Source organism: Phyllostomus hastatus, unplaced genomic scaffold (genome assembly GCF_019186645.2).
Source record: "Phyllostomus hastatus isolate PE091 unplaced genomic scaffold, TTU_PhHast_1.1 phas_contig_152, whole genome shotgun sequence".
In the NCBI taxonomy this organism is placed as follows: Eukaryota; Metazoa; Chordata; class Mammalia; order Chiroptera; family Phyllostomidae; genus Phyllostomus; species Phyllostomus hastatus.
Window position 1 is genome coordinate 12088388 of NW_025333622.1, and position 21163 is coordinate 12109550.

Here is a 21163-nt window from a genome sequence, read left to right on the forward strand (position 1 = left end):
TGTTAATCCTATACTTTATTAGGTATGAATGGTAAAAGTTCAAAGGACAATTTTAACCATTAAAAGAACAAAAATTGGTTTATCATTACAAAGCCAGTAGGGAAGATAAGAAGGTGTTGTATAAGGGGGGGAAAAGCAGCACTTAAGAAGTAAAAGCAAGTAAAAATAAATAAATAAAAACAACAACAAAAAAAGGAAAATTAGAAAAAGAAGAGAGAACAGAACACCAAAGGAAGGCCAAATATATCAGTAACCAGTAATCAGAGTAAAAGTAAATAGACTACTCTTGCCAATTAAAAAGCAGATTCTATTTTTTAAAAGAATCAAAATCAGTTACTCAGTATTTATAAGTTGTAACACTTAAGACATCAGTTCACAGAAAGGTTAAAAGGAAAGGAATGGAAAAATATATACCTGACAAATTGCAACCCCCAAAATAGCTGGAGTAGCTATATTACTCTCAGAAATGCAGGACTTATAGACAAAAGTCTTAGTACGGACTGTGACGATCACTGTAAGTAATCAGTGATCCAATTCACTAGGAATATATAACAATTTTTAAAGTGAAATGTGCCTAATAAAATAGCCTCTAACTATATAAAAGTAAGACATACAAAGCACACATTATGCAACTTCAGGTATTAAAGAATAAATTGGCCATCCCAGTCAGAAATTTAACATATTTCATTTATAAGTTGATATTTAGATCATGCAGGCAATAAGTAAATTTTCAAAATTAGTATAGAAGATTTGAACAAAAAAAATCAAGGTTGATTATTTGATATGTAACTCCACACCCAACAATTAGAAAACACAGATTTTTCTCAAACACTCAATGGTAGATTCACAAAAATAGACCATGTTAAATATCAAAGAAGTATCACCAAGTAAACCACTGTCAAGATACAAGCCATCACTTGGATGGCTGGACGGAAGTCAGTCATAAAAGATGAAGCACAGCAATAACAAAGCAAGCCCAGTCACTGGGGAAATTAGTAAACAGTTCTAAGTAACTCAGAGATCAATGAAGAAATCATAATGGAAATTTCAGATGCTTGCTTCTGAATACTTATCAAAATTGTAGGTATGCAACCAAAACAGTACTTAAAAATACATAAGTCTGCCATGCTTTAAAAAAAAAAGGTTATAACTTCAAGAACTAAGCATCTAACTTTTAAAATTAGAAAAAGAACACAAAAGAAACCTAAAAAGAAAAATAAGTATGAACACAAAAACCATGGTCCACTGTCAACTTGTAACATATGAGACAAATGAGCAGCACCGAAGGACAAGGTAGTCGGGGACAAGAGTCCAAACAATAACTCAGGGTGGCTGCAAGAACTGGAAAACAAAAGACCCATTATCCGACTAGAACCCAGTAGAGGCAGTCAGGCACACTGGGCATGAAAATCATTTTCTGACAACCTCAATCTCCAAACCAAAAAAATAAAGCAAAATGCTTTTATAATCACAGCACAGAAATAGCAGGTCTAACTGAAAGTTCACCAAAATATTCTTTCAAAGACAGACGAGCCAGGCCATAGGGAGATTAAAAGATCTGAGCCCAAATTAACACAAGGGAGAGGGACCTGTTCAGAATAAAGTAAGCATCCATGTTAGAACAGTTCTCTTTTTTAATCCTCTTTGTTACTACTAAAATTAAAATATCTTAGCAGAAAAATACCATTAACATCAGCCAGTAAACTTCATGGTTCCAAATATAAAATCATCTTAGATCCAGGCAGTTGTATTTTAAGACAGTTTAATCAGCTGCCCACTTTACATCACTTTAAAGCTACCCAGAGGCCACAGAGAACACCATCCTTTACATCCAGTTCACGTAAGAGTCCTCTTGGTCACCATCTGCTCTGGTCCTATTTCTGTGACTAAGATGCTTTATTTTGTAATCCCAACTCACAGTACAGGCCTGCACCCCGTCCACCCTACCCCACCAGGCCCAATTAACTCACATATCACATGAACACTAAAGGAGAGAGGGAAAAATAATAATATACCAACCTTGAATTATTTTCTCCTTGTTTAATCTTGTTTGTCCACTAAAGTAGAAAGGGTAGGAAAAAAAACCTTTAGTACCAAATTGGGTTATTTTTAAGAGAAAAAAAATCAGCAGTGAAAGGTAAAGATAGCAAGCATATGAACTTATGTAACATACTTCATAATCTAACCTGTAAAATTTATTCTAAATTAATATTTATAATCATTTAACGTACTTAATTGACAAGCTAAGAATTTCACCCTGCCCAAATTAAAATGTATAGGCCAGGAATCAATCTTAAGTGAATTATAGGTGGGAAAGAAATGTATATGTATATTATTTTTTGTTAAATATTCTTGTTAAAATAAGTATGTTGACCAAAATAATCTTCACAGGCAGCAGGACCTAAACAGGAGAGTCAGCCTGTCCACTGCTGAACGGAATGAGTGAGTGGACCGAGCGGGAACGCAGCACACAAACCTTCAGACTCCACCCAGCCTCTCCTAGGCCCTGGCTCTTCTCAAGCTGTTCCATTTTGTAATGCTGACAACTATCTTGCAGACCATGCTAAAGAACTGAGGTTTGGCTAAGACATTTAAGAATTAAAAAACCAAACCAAACCAATTTTGAAGCAACCAGAAGGGTGAAAGGACTGGAAACTTGGTCACAAAATCAGTCCATTGAGGCTGGAGGGGAAGAAGGCAGGGTTACTGGGACAAGACTGAATGCCAGGGTAGAACCACACTTGAAGCCGTCATCACATACACAAAAGCTTATCAAGGAGAATTCAGCTGACACTTCCTTGAGCTCTTTCTTTGTGCTAAGTACAGTGCAAGGCACTGGAGACACAGAGATGCTCAGCGGCTGCCCTTGAGAAAGGAATTGGTTTGTTCTGTGTGGATACTGGGCACAGAATTGGGCATGGGAGATAAAAATAGTAAACAGGTTTCTTCAGAACAAATTTTCTCATTTGGAATCAAATGTCTACAGCCCCTATTTGCATCCTTCTATGTCAATGAGAGGTGAAAATCTTTGAAGTAAACTCCATTGCCATATATCAGGCTCAGAAACAAAACTGCTTTGGCTCTACAGAGCTGGGTTTAGCTCCAGTGCTTCAGCCCTTCCTCTGTCAAATGAGGACAGTAACAGTCTCCAACTCACATGACTCTTGTGATAACTGAGTGAATACAGTTAAAGTGTTTAGAATACAGCTTAGCTTTTCGTAAGCACAAAAGAGTTGTAAAAGCTTTATAAGCTTGGACAGAGCTTTATAGAAATTAAAGATTTAACTTAATGCATTTCTTTAATCTTTTAAAAACTGTGAAGTAAACAACACAAATAAAGCCAACCCATATAACCCCTCCCCCCATGTTAATAGATCACTGCCACCCTGCTGGACCCTTTTCCAACCACCATGTCCTCCCTCCCCTAGGGGATCCACTACCTGTTCATTTGAAAGTTCATTTGCCTCTCTTCATAGCTTTCCCACCCATGTAGGGCATAGATTCGCTTAGCTGTTGTTGAACTTTATACTGAATTGCTTCTTACTATAGGTAGTCTTCTGCATGTTGCTTGTGTTCAACATTTTGTGAGATACCTCAGTGTTGAGGAATGTAGCTGTATTCCTTACATTCTCATTACTGGGTACTACTCTACTTAAGGGTTTACCACAATCTATTTATATGGTCTGTTGTTGATAGATATTTAAAACGTTTCCATTTTGGGGTTATGCTGCTATGAATAAGCTTGCATCAGATTATCTAGGGCAGTGGTTTTCAAAGTGTGGTCCCTGGACCAGCATCACTGGCATTGCCTGGAAATTTGCAGGAAGATGCAAAGTCTTGGGTCCCACCCAGACACCCTGAATCAGAATCTCATAGATTGGGACCCAGAAATCTGTTTTAATAAACTCACCAAATGATTCTGATGCATGCTTATATTTAAGAATCACTCAAGGATAAGCAAACAGCTCTTTTTTGTAAACAGACTTTTTTAAATAAAGGTTTTATGTATTTATTTTTGGAGGGGAAGGGAGGGGAAAAGAGAGGGAAACATTAATGTGTGGTTGCTTTTCATGCACCCCCTAATGGAGACCTGGCCTGCAACCCAGGCATGTGGCCTGACTGAGAATCAAACCAACATCCCTTTGCTTTGCAGGATGGCTTCAATCAATCCACTGAGCCACACTAGCAAGGGCTGTAGACAAAGTTTTACTGGAATACAGTCACACCCATTTGTTTATATATTGTTTTGGCTACTTTTACATGATAACAGTGGAGCTGGGCAGTTCAGGCAGACTGTGAGGCCCACAAAGCCTAAACTATTTACTATCTGATAGCTCTTTATAAAAGTTTGCTCACCCATGCCTAGAGATAGATATCTAGCACTAAAATTGTTGGGCCATGGGGTATGCAAATATTCAGCCTCACAAAATGGTCATACCCCTTTATATCTCTCTGTAGTGTCCCACATCCTTTCATCACTTAGTAATTGTTGGGAATCGCCCTGCCTGGTTTCAGAAACTGTAACCCCCCATGGCTAAGGCTGAGTGAGAGACCTTGGGACCATAAGCCATTAAGGAGACAAAGCTTATCTCCCTGGCAGGGGCAATGCCTCTGCTCCCTTTACTTTACCCTTCTTGACCCCCAGTGCATGGCCAGTTAGCCAATGATGGGTAAGATTCCCCAAGGGAGGGATGACCTAAGACAGGTATGGTCACTGGGGGGCCCTCAGGGAAGACTTGGGGGGTTATAGCAAAAGGGGGTGATGGACTCTCGCCCCTCACCTTTGACATAGCCTGAGTCCTCATTCTGTCTGGGAGAAGTCCCCTAGTCTCTCAGCTGCCTTACTTCCCCTGCCTGACTTAAGCCTGAAACAATGACAGAGGGTGGTGCAGCACTGGCAGGACAGGGCAGGTTCCACCTGGGGCAACCAGGTCTAAGAAAGAATACATAAAATCCTGTGAAACCTGCTTTGCTAAATGCTCTCAATTTTCTGATAAAGGTCCAAGCATGAAATGAATTCGTTTCCCAAACAAAAGTTTTATAGCCCTTGAGCTAACTGACCCTGACTCAGAATAAGCCCTCCCAGTACTTTGTATGTTATCTATTGTTTGATCCTTACTGCCTGACAATGATTGATGAGCTTTACCTCTATTCCTGTGCAAACTGAACCCAATAAAAGCCCACTGAGGAAAACGCTCTTGGTCCTTCTCCTTTGAGAGATTGGCCACCTTTCCCCCACAAGCAGGTCATGTCTTGGTAGACTTACTCTCATCTGTGGCGGACAGGGGGCTCTGTGGGAAAAGCTCCCCCATATCTGGCACCCGGAACAGGGACCTGAGGATTCGGAACCTGCTTCAACCAGAGGCTACGAACCATCGTCACGGACGGCACGCCTAAGAGGACGAAATTAGCGCTTTCATCCCCACAGGGACAGGGCCATCTCTCAGTGAGGCCCGCAGGTGTGTTACAGATAAGAGGAAAGGTTTCTGTTGTGCTGCCTCTTGATCGGTTTTCTTCCCATTTCTTTCTCCTGCATCCTGTTCAGTCATTAGGAGCCTTGCTTTCTCTCTCCCAAGCATTTGCTGCATTTCGAGGTCATGGGTCAAGCAGTTAAGAGCCACAAGGGCGCTCACTGCTAGAAGGCACCTGTGAGAGGATAAGCTCGGATGTGGACTGGGTCAGAACACTAGGTTTCCACCAGCTGCAAGCAAAAGTCCACACAACGAAAGGCACACTGTAAAAGCATTCACAGTCCCATCCTCTGCAGCGTAATCCCCACCTAGGTTTAGGCTTGGGGAGGAGAAAGCAAAGACTTTCTCCTTTTATTAGCTTTTATGGCAAGGTATTTAAGAACATTTCAGCTTCCTGCTGAGTGCTGAAGAAAAGAGGCACTTCCTCCCTCTCGAGCATCCCTCCGAGCATCCCTCTGTGAGCAGGGGCCTTGCAGAGGTCTGGGGTCGAATCCCTGAGATGTGCAGGGGCCTCACAGGGAATTCTGCCTCACGTAATTTAACTTTCAGGCTCATCTGGGGAAGCACAATTTAAGGGTTGGTCACCCAGAGATTCAAGCCCTCCCAGCTGGTCTAGATGACTGGGAAGAGAAACCGAGACCCCCATAAGTGGGGTTAGGGTACCCGAAATATCCGGTACCCCTCTTCCTGTCTTCCACCAACAGCACATTTTGACCACTACACTCTCCTCACTAGCAAGAAACTGGATCTGAGGGTGCAGATGGACTGAAAGTGAAACTGAAACTGGTTTTGTAATTGCCACGCTTTCGACAGATGGGAGATTCTGCGGGCAAAGCTCCCCCACATTTCAGAAAAGATTCATTTATTTGTTAAGGAATTTCTTTAAAGGTTTCTACAAATTCTCAACCATGGGTAACGGGCTCTCTAAAGAACAAGAGCAATATTTTAGACAAATTCAACAGCTTCTTAAGGCTTCAGGATATCAGGTTAAAAAGCAGAACTTAATTAACTTGCCTCATATTGTTAAAGAATATTGCCCCTGGTTTCCTGAGAAGGGGTCTTTAGATTTGGAAATATGGAAAAAGTAAGACAGAAATTGAAGTGGCACCAAGAAAGCAGCACCCCTATCAGGCATCAAACTCTTTTTACTTGGGGAATGGTCAGGACTGCTTTGACGCCCCTTCATATTTTCAACCCAGATACCAACACCAAAGGGGCAGGAAAAAAATCCATGTCAGATGAGGGCAGAGGAAGCCACTTTTATCGCCTCCGATCAGGAAGAATTAAGTCTGCTCCTTGAAAACAAGGAGATACCTTCCCTGCCTCCGATTCCTCCCTCTGCTCCTAATTGGGAGGAAAACTTTAGGCTTCAGGATCCCCTTGTTGACTTTTCCACCCCAACAGTGGCAGCCATTCAAGCCCCTTTGCCAGGAACCACTACCATGCATCAGTGTCTTAAAGACGCGGGCAGGGACGGGGACTGGCAGTCCTTTGCTGCCTTCCCTATCGTTACTTGGCAGGTCAGACAAAATCTGGTGTGTGAATCTCTACCTTATGAAACGTTCAAAGACTTAAAGTATAAGGACAATGGGCTCCAATCCCCTTACACAGTAGGATTATTAACAGCCACGACAGAACCATTCCGAATGGCTCCCTGTGACTGGGCTGGCTTAGCCAGGACAACTTTAACCCCAGGTCAGTTTACTGTCTGGCACTCTGAGTATATGATAAGACACCGCCATCAGGTGAATGAAAATGGAAGGACAGGAAACCCAGTCACTCATGACATGCTTTTAGGGCTACGACAATATACTAAACGGGATCAGCAGGCATGCATGGATCCCCAGACTTTTCCCCAATGCTCTTCCACGACTCTTCGAGCCTTCAAGGCTGTACCTGAAGCTAAGCCGTGCAGCTCTGGATCCTTTATTAATATTAGACAAGATGCCAACGAGGCACATCTAGACTTTGTTGACAGATTACGAGAGGCAATTCAGAGACAAATTGAAAATCAGGATGTTGCAGATGCACTCCTACTGCAGTTAGCTTTTGAGAATGCCAATAACAATTGCAAAGCTGTTCTTCAACCCATTCGGTTAACTACTGCCGACGTCAGTCAGTTTATAAAGGCCTGTCAAAATGGAGGAACAGAACAGCATAGAGCAGCATTGCTTGCCACTACCCTGAAAGGCGGAATTAAATGCTTCAATTGTGGCAAGGCTGGACACACTCGGAAGGAATGTTGTTACAAAAATAAAAAACGTCCTACGAAAGATTGCCCTCATTACCACAAAGGCAAACACTGAGCCAATCAATGCAGGTCCACTTATGATAAAGATGGAAACTTACTGCCCCCACTCCAGGGAAACGAGAAGAGGGGTGTGAGTTCCAGTGCCCCAAACACCAACAGGAGCTCTAACAACAGCAATCAGCTGTTGTGGACTCAGGAAGATGCCGGGTCTTCGGCTTCCACACCGCCACTAGGGAGAGCACAGGGCTGGACCTGGTCACCACCACCTCTGAACTCATCTTAAAAGAGCAAGATGAGGTGGTGCCATTACCCCTGGGACTAGTAGGGCTGATTTTAGGCAAATCTAGTATGACCACTAAGGGAATCCTTGTTCAACGTGGAGTTGTTGATTCTGACTATCAAGGAGAAATAAAAATTATGCTCAGGGCACTCAGGTATTGTATTATTCCAGCTCAGACCCGCATTGCCCGGCTCCTCCTCATGCCTTACAAGGTACCAAACACTCAAAAGCAGTTAGGGGGAGCACGGCTTTGGCAGTACTAATAACCAATCGATATTTTGGACTGCCTCCATTAATCTAAAATGCAGTGGACCTGCATTGACTGGCCTTTATATTGAAAATAAAGGTAAAAGACAGAGAATTCCATGGCCTCTTAGACACAGGAGCTGATGTGTCTGTTATTTCTAGCCAGCACTGGTCCCCAGAGTGGCCATTAATTGAGACAGACATTTCTATAACTGGAATAGGGTGCATTTCTCAGCCCCACAAAAGTATGTGGGCCCTTAAATGCTTTGGTCCAGACGGTCAGGTTGGATGAATTCGACCTTATGTCCTCCCCGCCCCAGTTAATATCTGGGGCAGGGGCCTCCTCACTCAGTGGAGAGTACAAATCACCCTGCCACCTTTTCCTTAGCAGCCACTGTCCAGGCTTCTCCTTTTTCCCTCACTTTGCTATCTGATACACCTGTGTGGGTTAACCAGTGGCTGCTAAAACAGGAGAGGCTACAGAAACTTCAAGAGCTTGTACAACAACAATTAGAGGCAGGGCACATAGAACCATCCAGCAGTCCATGGAATACTCTTATTTTTGTAGTTCCCAAGAAAACAGGGAAATGGAGACTTATACATGATCTCAGAAAAATTAGTGAACTCTTACAACCCATGGGAGCCCTTCAGTCAGGGGTTCCAAATCCAGTGTGTATACCAAAAGAATGGCATCTTATTGTCATTGACTTAAAAGACACTTCCCCTAGCAGAAAAGGACTGCGAGAGATTAGTCTTCTCAGCCCCAGTACTTAATAACTCTCAACCGATGGAGAAGTTCCAGTGGAAAGTCCTGCCACGGGGCATGTTAAATAGCCATTCAATAACCATATCATCTGCCAACATTTTGTTCATCAGGCTGTTCAGCCAGTATGGACTCAGTTTCCTCAAAGTATCATTTATCATTACATGGATGGCACCCTAATTGCTACAGCCTCTCAAGAAGAGCTAAAGCAAGTTTACCTCTGTCTTGAGGACAATGTCTCCTCAGCAGGACTAGTTACAGTCCCAGAAAAGAGCCTCTTAACATAGTTTGTGACTCTGGTTATACTGTATATACACTCCTTCATATAGATCAGGCTCTATTAAAAGGGTCCGTTGAGCCTCAGTTACTAAGTGTATGTCTAACTCTGCAAAGTCTTTTAGATAAAAGGAAGCACCTCTTATTTGTTACCCATATCCGATCTCATTTGGGCTTACCCGGACATATGGCAGAGGGTAATTCTCAGGCTGATGCCCTCGTCAGCCTAGCTGATACTTTTCAATCTGCGGTAATGTCTCATCAATTTTTTCACCAAAATAGTCAGGCCTTATGTAAAGAATTTAATATTCCACAGGCCCAAGCAAAACAAATTATCAGAGAATGTTCATATGGCCAAATGCTTTCGAAAGTGCCCCCTATTCTTGGGATTAACGCCAGAGGGTTGCAACCGAGAATGAGTTGGCAAACAGATGTTACTCACTACCCCCCTTTGGGAAGATTAAAATATTTACATAGATCTGTAGACACTCAGGTGCTCTACATGCCACTCCCCTCACCAGGGAGTCAGCAAAGACTATTAGAGCTCATTGGCTCGAGGCCTTCAGTCACCTAGGCTGTCCACAATAGATCAAGACTGATAATGGCCCAGGATACACTGCACAAGCCACTCAGGTTTTCTTAGAAAAATGGGGAATTAGGCCTAAAACAGTTATCCCCTATAACCCTACGGGCCAATTGTTGAAAGAGCTCACCAGACCTTTAAAACTTTCTTAAACAAAAAAGGGGAGTCAGGAAACATCCCTCAGGAATTTAGCCATGCTAGCAATATATATGTACAATTTTTTGAATTGTGATAATTATCTGAAGTCACCCATAGACAAACACTTTGTACAAAACAGGCCTGAAGGCCCACAGCCTTTGGTCTTGTACAAAGACCCACTAGGGGAAGGAAAATGGGAGGGCCCAGTTGAGCTATTAACATGGGGAAGAGGGTATGCTTGTGTTTCAATTCCCATAGGCCCACTGTGGCTCCCAGCAAAAAGAGTGTAACCATACCACACCAGACCCACCCCAACAACAGAAGTGGCAGTTCTTCAGGATTTGACAGCCCAAACAGAAAGTAGATTGGCTGGAGGGACAGATGGGGCAGATGTCCCCAAGGACCACAGCAGAAGAATGCCACCACCAGAAAACACAGACTCACAGGAGCAACTCCCTGGATCAACCTCAGGGAGTATTTTGGGGTGACCTAAAAACCCTTAATACAAGGGCAGAACAGATTATCCAACAATCAAGAGTGAAGGATACTCCAAAGAACAGGTTCTTAGCTTATTTGTCAGTTGTTTCTTCAAACTCCACCAAGGTGGCCCTACTCTTGGGCCTGCTCACCTGCCTCAGAGGGCTAGGCTTAGCCTCTGAAACTGATCATATATATCGGAGCCATGTTACAGACCCACCTGTGTTTAAGCTCCATACTTAGTGGAATCCTGAGCCTCCTTTGTGTAGTAATGATACTGAGTGGACTGGAGGCACCTGGCTCCCTCTGGACAGACCCCTAGAGAACAAACATCATTGGCTATCCGCCCCGGGAGGCACTGTATATGTCTCTAACCATTTGCCTGCTTGCTTTTCTGTTAACCAATACCCTCTGTTTCCCTATTATGTCTAAGTGATATGCTTATGCAATAACTAATTATACCACTCAGCAGTCTCTGCCTGCAGTAAATCTTTCCTTAGCTGGAGCAATAGGATTTAAAGGAGAAAGGCCAGGGGATAGTACCAAACCACCCAATCTTCTTTTATGTCAAATAGATGGTGGATCAACCAAACCAGTCACTTGGAAATTATGCTGTGATCAAGCACCATCATTAATTAATATCACTAGTACCCCTCTAGTAGCAGAAAACTGGGGTGCAAAATGGAAGGTATATGCCATAGCACACTCGGCAATAGTGAACCCAACACCCCTCAAAATGTACAGTGAACTTAGTTGGCATAGCAGAGGAGCAGGAGCCCCTATTCTCAGAATAAAAAGTCTTAATCATACTAGCCCATGGCATACTTCTACTTGGAAGATGGGGCTCCCTTTTGTTGACCATCCGACAGGACAATTTCAACTCATCTGAAAGAGAGATAATGCCTTTGGTTATTTTAACATTTGGAATATTAAACATACTGGGTTACTGTCTGTACTTCTCATTCTTACCTACTTGTAGCTGTCCCTGGTACACCTCAACTTATATATAATGAGACTTCTACTGTATATACTTTTACTACTACCCCCAGCACTATATATACCAGCTGCTTAACCTGTGTGAATGTCACTCAATTAAATCTCACCACCATATTTGTCATTCGCTGACAGGCTCAGGCCCGGGTTCCTGTTAACCTTACTTGGGAGTGGGCCGATCTGGAAGAATTAAGTGCTCTCAGTAAGGCTTCTGCCTGTGTTAAAACCTGCCAATTTATAAGCATGTGTATTGCCTGTATAGTTTCTGCTATTGTAATAATTGGAGCCGTGACTACTGCATCTGTAGCCCTTGCTGAATCCATTCAAACTGGTCATGCGGTTGATGCTCTTCTCACTAATACTACTCAGCAAATGATTCAACAAAGCCAAATTGATCAGGAAATTCTTACTCCACTCTCTGCCACAGAATCTGCCATTGTCTGGCTTGGAGAGTGACAGGATGCTCTTGCCTTAAGGCAACAGCTCACTTGTGATCCTGGTTTTTCTAAACTCAGTGTTACTCCATTTAGGTGGAATTCCAGTCAACATTTCTGGGCAGATGTGTGTCACCACCTGCAGGGTGCATCCTCTACCAATCTCAAAGGACAGATTGATCAGCTGCAGCTTGACCTCCACTAGCAGCTCAGTGACATCAAACGCCTAACTGAACAAAAAGTGTTCTAGACCCTTTACAATAATTTACAACAGCTGAACCCTAAAAACTGGCTTAATGGACTGAATTTACGAGTTTGGGTCACTGCAGCTTTTGGGTACCTCCTTGTCTTAATCCTTACTTGTCCTTTATGATGTATATGGAAGTTGTTTTCTCGAGATCGAATTCAAAAACAGCAAATAGTAGCTTTCACAGGCTTAATAACTACAATTGGGTTCACAAACCAAAAAAAGGGGGATGTTGGGAATGGCCCTTCCTGGTTTCAGAAACTGTAACCCCCCATGGCTAAGGCTGAGTGAGAGACCTTGGGACCATAAGCCATTAAGGAGACAAAGCTTATCTCCCTGGCAAGAGGGCTGCCTCTGTTCCCTTTACTTCACCCTGCCTGTCCCCCAGTACATGACTGGTTAGCCAATGATGGGTAAGATTCCCCAAGGGAGGGATGACCTAAGACAGGTATGGTCACTGGGGGGCCCTCAGGGAAGACTTGGGGGGTTATAGCAAAAGGGGGTGATGGACTCTCGCCCCTCACCTTTGACATAGCCTGAGTCCTCATTCTGTCTGGGAGAAGTCTCCTAGTCTCTCAGCTGCCTTACTTCCCCTGCCTGACTTAAGCCTGAAACAATGACAGAGGGTGGTGCAGCACTGGCAGGACAGGGCAGGTTCCACCTGGGGCAACCAGGTCTAAGAAAGAATACATAAAATCCTGTGAAACCTGCTTTGCTAAATGCTCTCAATTTTCTGATAAAGGTCCAAGCATGAAATGAATTCGTTTCCCAAACAAAAGTTTTATAGCCCTTGAGCTAACTGACCCTGACTCAGAATAAGCCCTCCCAGTACTTTGTATGTTATCTATTGTTTGATCCTTACTGCCTGACAATGATTGATGAGCTTTACCTCTATTCCTGTGCAAACTGAACCCAATAAAAGCCCACTGAGGAAAACGCTCTTGGTCCTTCTCCTTTGAGAGATTGGCCACCTTTCCCCCACAAGCAGGCCATGTCTTGGTAGACTTACTCTCATCTGTGGCGGACAGGGGGCTCTGTGGGGAAAGCTCCCCCACAAGTAATGTCAGAGCTCTCAATTTGTGCCAATCTGACGCATAAACGGTTTATCTCACCATGACTTTAATTTGTGTTTCCCTGTTACTATGAAGGCTGATAACTCCCACTTTATTTTAAATGAAGTACTACTTAAAGAAAGAAAAGAAAATCTCCTGTGGGACTGAGCTACTAGATCTGGAAAGGAACTCCATCAGATCTTAAAGACAGAATCACAAACTCAGGTCTGTCTGGAACTTTTTGTGTTGTTTAGGAAAAAGAGTTACCAACCTCTGCCAGGAGCACTGGTCCCCAAACTAGGGTGTGTATCGGAATCCCCTGGCAGGCTTATTAAAACACTGGCTGCTGGACCTGGTGGATAGGTGCTTTTTCTTCCAGACCCAACACAGGCAGCCAGCTCTTTAGGTAGCCTTCCCTCCCAGCCCTATTCCCCACCTACCAATCCATTTAAATGCCCCGACTCCATGCTGCTATTTTACCCTGACTGATTTATCACCTGCATGCTAAGTAATTTTTACCTGTGTGTCTACCTGGCTCCAGTATCTTAAAGGAAAAGCCACAGGCTGTATCATCCTAATACAGAGAAAATCTTAGGACTTAACAGAACCTCAGTGTATGTACTCTGCCTAAGGAGTGTCATATGAAAATATCCATCAAAATGACAAATCCGTTTGCCCTTTGACCCAGCAACCCTATTACTGAACCTGTATTCATCTATATTTAAAAGAATACTTGTTATAGTATTATTTCTAATAGCAAAGATGCTAAATAAACTACATGTCCATTAACAGGGAACTGGTTACATTGACAAATAAACACTGGTATATCTACATAATGGAATACTATGTAATTGTGTCCCCCAAAAAGAAAAAGACTATGTAACAATATGGAATATCACCAAAATAACATATATCATTAAGTAGAAAAAGCAAGGTGCAGATTTTTAAAATCCACCATTACAGAGGGGAGGGAAACAAGAATAAACAGTTGGATGTGAACAAAGAAACACTGGAAGACTACACAAAGAACTAATAAATGTGGTCATCTACGGGGTAAGAACAGGAAGCCTAGGAATTGTTTTGTTTCTAAATATGTCAATTTATTAGTTTTTTAAAAAGTATATGACAAGTAAATGAAATTACACAGAACTATTTACTGTTGATTTACCATTATCATGGTTATTAACATTAATGAAAGATTTCTTATTCTCTGAAATACACTCAAAATCTTTTGAAATGGATGTGAAAGAGGACAGTAACCATTCAGATGAATGAAAACATCCAGGGAAATGACAGGCGCACTGTCATTTCTAATACAGAAAATGGTTCTCAAACACTGGATTCACTTTGTCTCAGCTTCATAATCTTGCTGAGACCAAGAATGAAAGAACTGCTATTTAAACACATTACATTCTCTTTGTTGCTTTGTAGACAGTGGCTTTGTAGCCAAATTCAATTTCCAGCAGAATTCAAAGAAGCACCCTCATCCCATATTTACTTTTATACAGAAATTTTAAAAGGTTTTGCCGATCTATGTGGATCACAGACTCATTCATTTTATAAATTTTAAATTAAGGGTGAGGAAAAATTTTTAAATATTGCCAGTCCAGGTCTCTACAAAATCACGAAGTTCAGCAGAGATGATAACTTTTTATATGCTTGCTGAAAAAACAGCTCAGGATTTTTAATTTAATTTCAATAGCTGATTTGATAAAAAATTATATCATCAAAATGTCATCCCACAAAAAATGGAATACCAAGTACTTTGACAGTTTTGTAATGGCACTACCTTAGTGAAAGGAGAAAAAATAGCTCTGATATAAGGAAGGATTTCATTTAGCTGTAAGTCAACAGAGACTGCTGTAGACGTTACTGCTTTATTAACAATCACTGGCATTCTACTGATCATCGCTGCCTTCAAATCACTTTATAAATATAACAGAGTAGGAATATAGAAATATAATTTCTTTCTAAAAGCATCTGTAAGTATTTAGGTTTATAGCTTTTATCAGCTTTATCAAGAGGTCTGTATCTAGCTTGGGAAGTGGGAAAGAAAACTAGGTGACTAAAACAGTTTTGCTATTAATCTGCTTCCTTTAATCAAAGTTTGGCTTGTGACAGAGGCAGAAAAGGTGAAGGGAGCTGAAAGGTCAGAGGAATATATTTTGAAGGAGTCAGGAATAACACCACTCAAAATCTGCAGTGTGATCCATTTCCAAAACACACCACTCAACTCTGCAGGAATCCAAATGCTTCTGCCAAGAAGTGAAGTCTTATGACCAGACATTTATAGGCCCCACAAATAGGCATCATTCATTTTGTAGATTATTACACTGTTCTTCACTTAAAGGTGTTTGACCTTGTTAGTCCTGGTTTATATTCTATGGCATTTCTTCAGAAATCATATAGAAAGCTTACTTTCCCAAGTATATCCTTTTAAAGAATTCAGATTCAACAGTCAAGCACACAGTGTGCCACAAGAGAAAGAAAGAAATCACAGGAAATGAGTATACATGTGGGGCAAGTTTTCAAAATAGATACACTGTAGCATACATGGAAATGTACAGCCTCACCTGATATTACACCAATTAATCCATTTGAAAGTATAGAAGATTTCAAGGGTTAGTAACATGGAGACTTTCCCTAGATGTCTGGAGGGAAAAGAAAGTAATACCCAACTAATTCATGATAATATTTGTGCATATATATAGATTAGTCCTACGTGCAAAGGCTAGGATCAAGCCCACTCCCAGGAAACTAGTATCACAGTAACATAACAATTATATGTCACCTTTATAAAAGTTTACAGACGATTTAATATTTATTTTTGCTTGTTTTTTTAAAAAGACTAGAACAATGCTCAGCACCCAACAAAAAGTAAGCTAACTACTGCCAGAGGAAGAAAAACATCAGGTTTGCTATCAATAACTTTACTAATGCACCATCTTTCAGTCATTAAAGTGAATTAAATTTAGCTTGTTAAAAACACGTTAAGTTTTAAGAGCTAGTTTTAAATGAAAGTGAAATGAATGGTCTGCAGGCAACTGACTGCAAACATCTACAAATAATGTTTCAAGGGAACTAGGACCTCCAATCTATTGTGTAGGTGATGGAAATGCCTATACACACTGGCGTTTTCAACAATGCTATGCTATGAAATCATGGGAACTTACAGTTTAATATTAGTAGATTTAAAGTTTGAAATCTTGGGCATTCTATTCCAAAAATGATACACAAGGTACTTTTCCTCCCAAATACATGATGAAGAAAGGAAAACACACACATAGTAACAGCACAAGATTCATAAAGGATGTGGGTGGACTTATTTGTATTACCTGAAGAGGCACTGTTCAATAAAATTATCCAACTCAAAAAATATTGATCATGCCATCAGTTTCAAGGTATTTGACTATCTTATCGGTTATACAGAATTAGGTGACAGAAAACTCAAGTGCCCTTTCCCAGGATTATGCTAAATGATCCAATCCTGCTGATTCCAATAAGAGTTACTATATTTAATGATAGTGATTATCAATCAAGTTTTAAATCATTTTTCCTGAAAGACTCGTCACTTCTTAGCTTTGAAAATTCTGAAGGAGAAAAGAGAGATGGTCCAGGCAGGGAAGCAGCTTACCATAATCCTACTTTCCCACAATAAAACAGAATAAAACAACTATTCTTATCATTATTCACAATTATATTAAGAGAAATAAAAAGTAGCCTTTAAAATGCCTGGTGATATTCAAGCAATCTACAAATACTAGGGCTTTAAGCAACTCTGCAAAACAGGATGCAGAAGAGTACCGAGGTTAAGAATATGGGCTGTAGAGTCACATTGCTTTGGTTCGAATCCCACCTCTCCAAACTGTCATGTGACTTTAAGCAAGTTACATGCCCTCTGCATCTCAGTTCCTTATCTGCGAATAGAGAAGCAATCCTTACCTCACTGGATTGTTGTTAGAATTTCATTACAACTGTGCCTGACATCATTTATTAAGACATTCTTTAATTGGTTTCTATAGAAATCCTGTGAGGAGTTAGTTAAAAAAAATCAAGCCTTTTTTTAAGAATCAGGGAGGGGATAAAATCCACATTGGTATAACTACTCTTTATTAAGGATCTCAATAGGGATCACCTGACTTTCTGAGAGGCCTTTTAACCCAGATTTCCTACAACTTCTGAGTTTCACTTATATGCCAGACACTGTGCTGGCTGGGTGTGAGCAGCCAGAAAGTGCTCTAACATTGGAAGAGTCAGGCTTCTAATTTGTGTTTTGCTACTGATTAGCTTATAAACTTAAATAGGTCATAAAATGGTAGTAAAGTATTCTACCAATGAAGAGGGTAAAGAAGAAGAGATAGAGAAGAATTCGACTTCTAGGTTTAGTTGTTAAAGTCCTGTGAATCCTAAAGGGACACTTTCAGATTATTCCCAAGATTATATCTTCCTGTAAAAGAAGAATAGGACAGAACAGATAGCAGTTAAAAGTCAGCTTGACAAGGTTGAATCATATTAGTGTTCCTTGTGAATTCCATGAAGTTAAAAATGACATCTTATTTATTTACGTAACCCAGTCCATTGGCACATAGTACCTATTCAAAATGCTGCTCTGATAAACTATACATAGGTATTAGAGGATTAACTGCATTTTATTGGAGCTCTCTTTATAGAAAGAGAAGTTATTTCTCAGATATATTTCTTCCCCACCATTGTGCTATACACTTTACCTTGCTCGCATTTAATTCTCACACTAACCCAGTGCGGTAGGTACTATTATTATCCCCGTTTTATATATCAGGAAACTGAGGTCGGAAAGGTAAGTCGGTTAGCAGAAGACCAGGTTGCAAGGCTTGTAGCTGGAGCTCAGATTCTTACCAAGGTCTCTCTTGCTTAAAAAATCTGTGCCTTTAACCATAGGAAATTTCACTTCCTATTAACACCAGACAAATAAGTGTTGAGAAAGAAAAAGGTGAGACATAAAGACATAAGCAATCAGCTCCATGTAACGTTATTATAATGTTAGTTTGGGGGGAAGTGGTCGGCTGAGACGAGGGCGGGATCCCTTTTTCCTCTTCCAGTAATGTAGCCTCTGGAGGGAAGAAATAAACCTTAGAAACCGGTCTGTGGGACTGACTGCCTGGTGCAAAGGAGCGGGAAACGAGGAAGAACTGGAGAGACGGGGAGAGAATGGATGAAAGCAGTCAGCATCAAAAATATCAGTCTCGGACTAGCTATTCCGCAGTCTTCGCAATTTGCTGGGAACCAAAACGGTGCACAGAGAAGTGTGGAGACTAAGTTGTCTTTCTTCAGCTGCAGTTCTGTAACCAAAGTGGCTGGGAACTTCGACCATTTACTCACCTAGACCTCACTCTCCCCATTTATAACACAGGGCTGATGATATTAACACTTGCCTCCCTGGCTCCGGATGGTTGGAGGTGGCTGGGGGCGGGGTGGGTGTGGGTTGGGGAAGGAGGTGTCGAAATGAACCAGCAAGTACGAGAACACCTACAAAATCCCTCGTCCAATCCCCCCTTGCTCCGAGGGGTGAGCAAGAAGGGAGAAGGGATGACAGACCAACATCCCTACACCCACTCCAAAATGCATTCAATGACGAGAACAGAAAGGTACACTGCGACAGCAATACTCACTGTCGGACAATCATCAGAGCGAAGCGCGTCGTTGCTGCCGACCCCTCCATCGCGCTGATCCGCTTCTCTGCACTGCGGGTTCACCTCGCCCACACCACTTCCGCCAAACCCAGCCAGCCCTCCCGCTCCGGGGCCAGTAGCTGAGGCGGCCTCCTACGTCATCTCCGGAAGGCCAATCAGGACGGTGGGAGGTCGGCAGGTCGAAGGAGACTGGTGAGAGCTGAGGCCCCACCCAAGGCCGTGTATTGCGACCCTGCGCGCGAGCCCGTGATTGGTGCGCAGCAGGTGCGTGTGGGCCCGCCCTGCAGCCCGCAGTGGAAATGATTCTTACCCGAGCAAACTGGTATCTTGGAGGTGCAGTGCAGATAAGGGAACCAACGCTCAGATTTGGGGTCAATCTGATTTGAGGCTGGAGTGCAGCCAAGTAGTCTGACTTTGTGGGTGTACAGCTGTAGACAAATTGGGTGATACGAGGTTTAGCTGTCCAACACGGACACGAGAGTTGTAGGGTCAGCAAGGTGTGTGAACATAGACCACCCAGTTTCAGCCCCTAACACCGCCTTGACAGGCATGTTTCTGGAGCAAACTACAGTCGGGGTCTTTTGAGCTCTCTTCTAGGCTAGGCCTCATCCTTGGCCTGCTGAGAGGAATTTTCCCAAAGAATCCTGCGAAGCCAGTTTATCAAAACTCCCCTTACCCTTGATATATGACCACTCCTTCCACCCTTGATTTCAAATCAAGCTCCTCTTCCATTGACCCTTTATATCTAACCAAGTTCCTCTTAGTAATTTTCCATTCTGTCTCTCACCCTGGCCCCTGGCAATAAATCTGCACTGGACCCATTGTATCTGGAGTTGATACAAATCCTTTTCCCCATAGTAATAGTCTTGACCTCTGCTTCGGTGGTCTTGGTTAGAGTCTTCCCCACTCCCGCTGTTTTGTTTGTTTTGTTTTTAAGGCATCTAGTGAATAAGTTCTCTTTAACAGTCTTCAGGGCCTTTCGAGAGTTCCATAACCTCTTGAACCCTCAATTGCATGATAGGTAAAATGGGATAACAGCAGCCATGACACAGGTTAAGCTTGACAAGTGTTCGCTTTACATTGGTAAAGCTTTACAATATGAACTTTACATTGTCTTTATGCATTATTTTACCTACATTCTCATATTTAATTATGCATTTTGGTTCATTGAATCCCCCGTGAAATACAAGAGATGGATTTAAAGAACTTAAGTGAAGCATGGCACACATATCAAAGCAATTTTACATTTATAGTCCCATTTGGCCCTCTGAAAACTCTGAGGCAGACAAGATAGGCTATATGATTTCCACTTAAAAGATGACAAGTCTAGCAGAGAGAAATTAATCAACTTGTCTTAAGCTCACAGTTGGTCAGTGGCAACACAGGACTAATTCAGAGATTCTCAAACCTACCTACATGTTTGAACTGTCTACCTTTTGAATTCCAGGCTATGTCCTAGAAAAAAATTAAATCTGAACCTCTGTGGGAGGCACCCAGGCATTAGCAATTTTTTATATTCTCAGCTGTTTCCAATGTGTGCCCAGTTTTAAGATCTAGAAGTTTAAAGCAATGTTTTTCAAGCTCCACAAATCACCTGGGGATCTTGTTAAAATATTGACTCCAATTTAGTAGGCCTGGAATGGGGGCCAAATTCATCATCTCTAATAAGCTTGCAGGGAAACGGGAGGCATTTTTAGAATGAGGATGGAAAGATCATTCACAGAGCTCTAACACTGGGACCCACGTTACCATGAGGGTATGCTGCCTGTACATAGCACGTACTCCATACCTATATCCTGAATGACTGAATGAATGAACCAGTCCAACAGGTTCTCCTGGAAATTTGACCTATAAAAATGAAATTAATTAGGGAGTTACTTGTAAAAACTAAAGCAGAAAGAAAGCATAAAAACTATGAAACAGAGTTAGAGGTATGAAGAGCATGTAGACTGAAGCAATGAAGAAAGAGAAATCACAAATAATACAACCTCTACAACAGATTCATAGAGGGTAAGGACCAGCAAAGATAATGAAGGAACCAGTTAGACACACAGACAGAAGCAGACACAGTGAGTAATGCAGAGATTTCCTGTCCCTGGCCCCTCAAGATGCCCTAGTACTGAATAGCTTGTAGGTTCTAGTTTTAACAATAAAACCCCTTTCTATTTAAAGCGGCCTGAGTGCATTTCTAAAGCCTAACTAAGAACAGCCTTCCACTTTGTCATATTTAATACAGTAACTCTGCAAGCTCTCAATTATTTCAATTTTACAAATGCAGAAATC

At 41.8% G+C, this 21163-nt stretch overlaps 1 protein-coding gene across 1 annotated transcript in view; it reads right to left on the reverse strand.

Moving 5' to 3' along the window:
- TIGAR (TP53 induced glycolysis regulatory phosphatase) overlaps window positions 1–18987 on the reverse strand; it is a 30493-nt gene extending 11506 nt beyond the window's left edge. The window contains exons 1-2 of the mRNA XM_045830663.1: window positions 18860–18987; window positions 2020–2057 (exon numbers count right to left, since the gene is read on the reverse strand). Coding sequence (XP_045686619.1) covers window positions 2020–2057; window positions 18860–18909 — 88 coding nt within the window. The 5' untranslated portion in view covers window positions 18910–18987. The remainder of the gene's footprint in view (window positions 1–2019; window positions 2058–18859) is intronic.
- Window positions 18988–21163: the final 2176 nt, after the last annotated feature.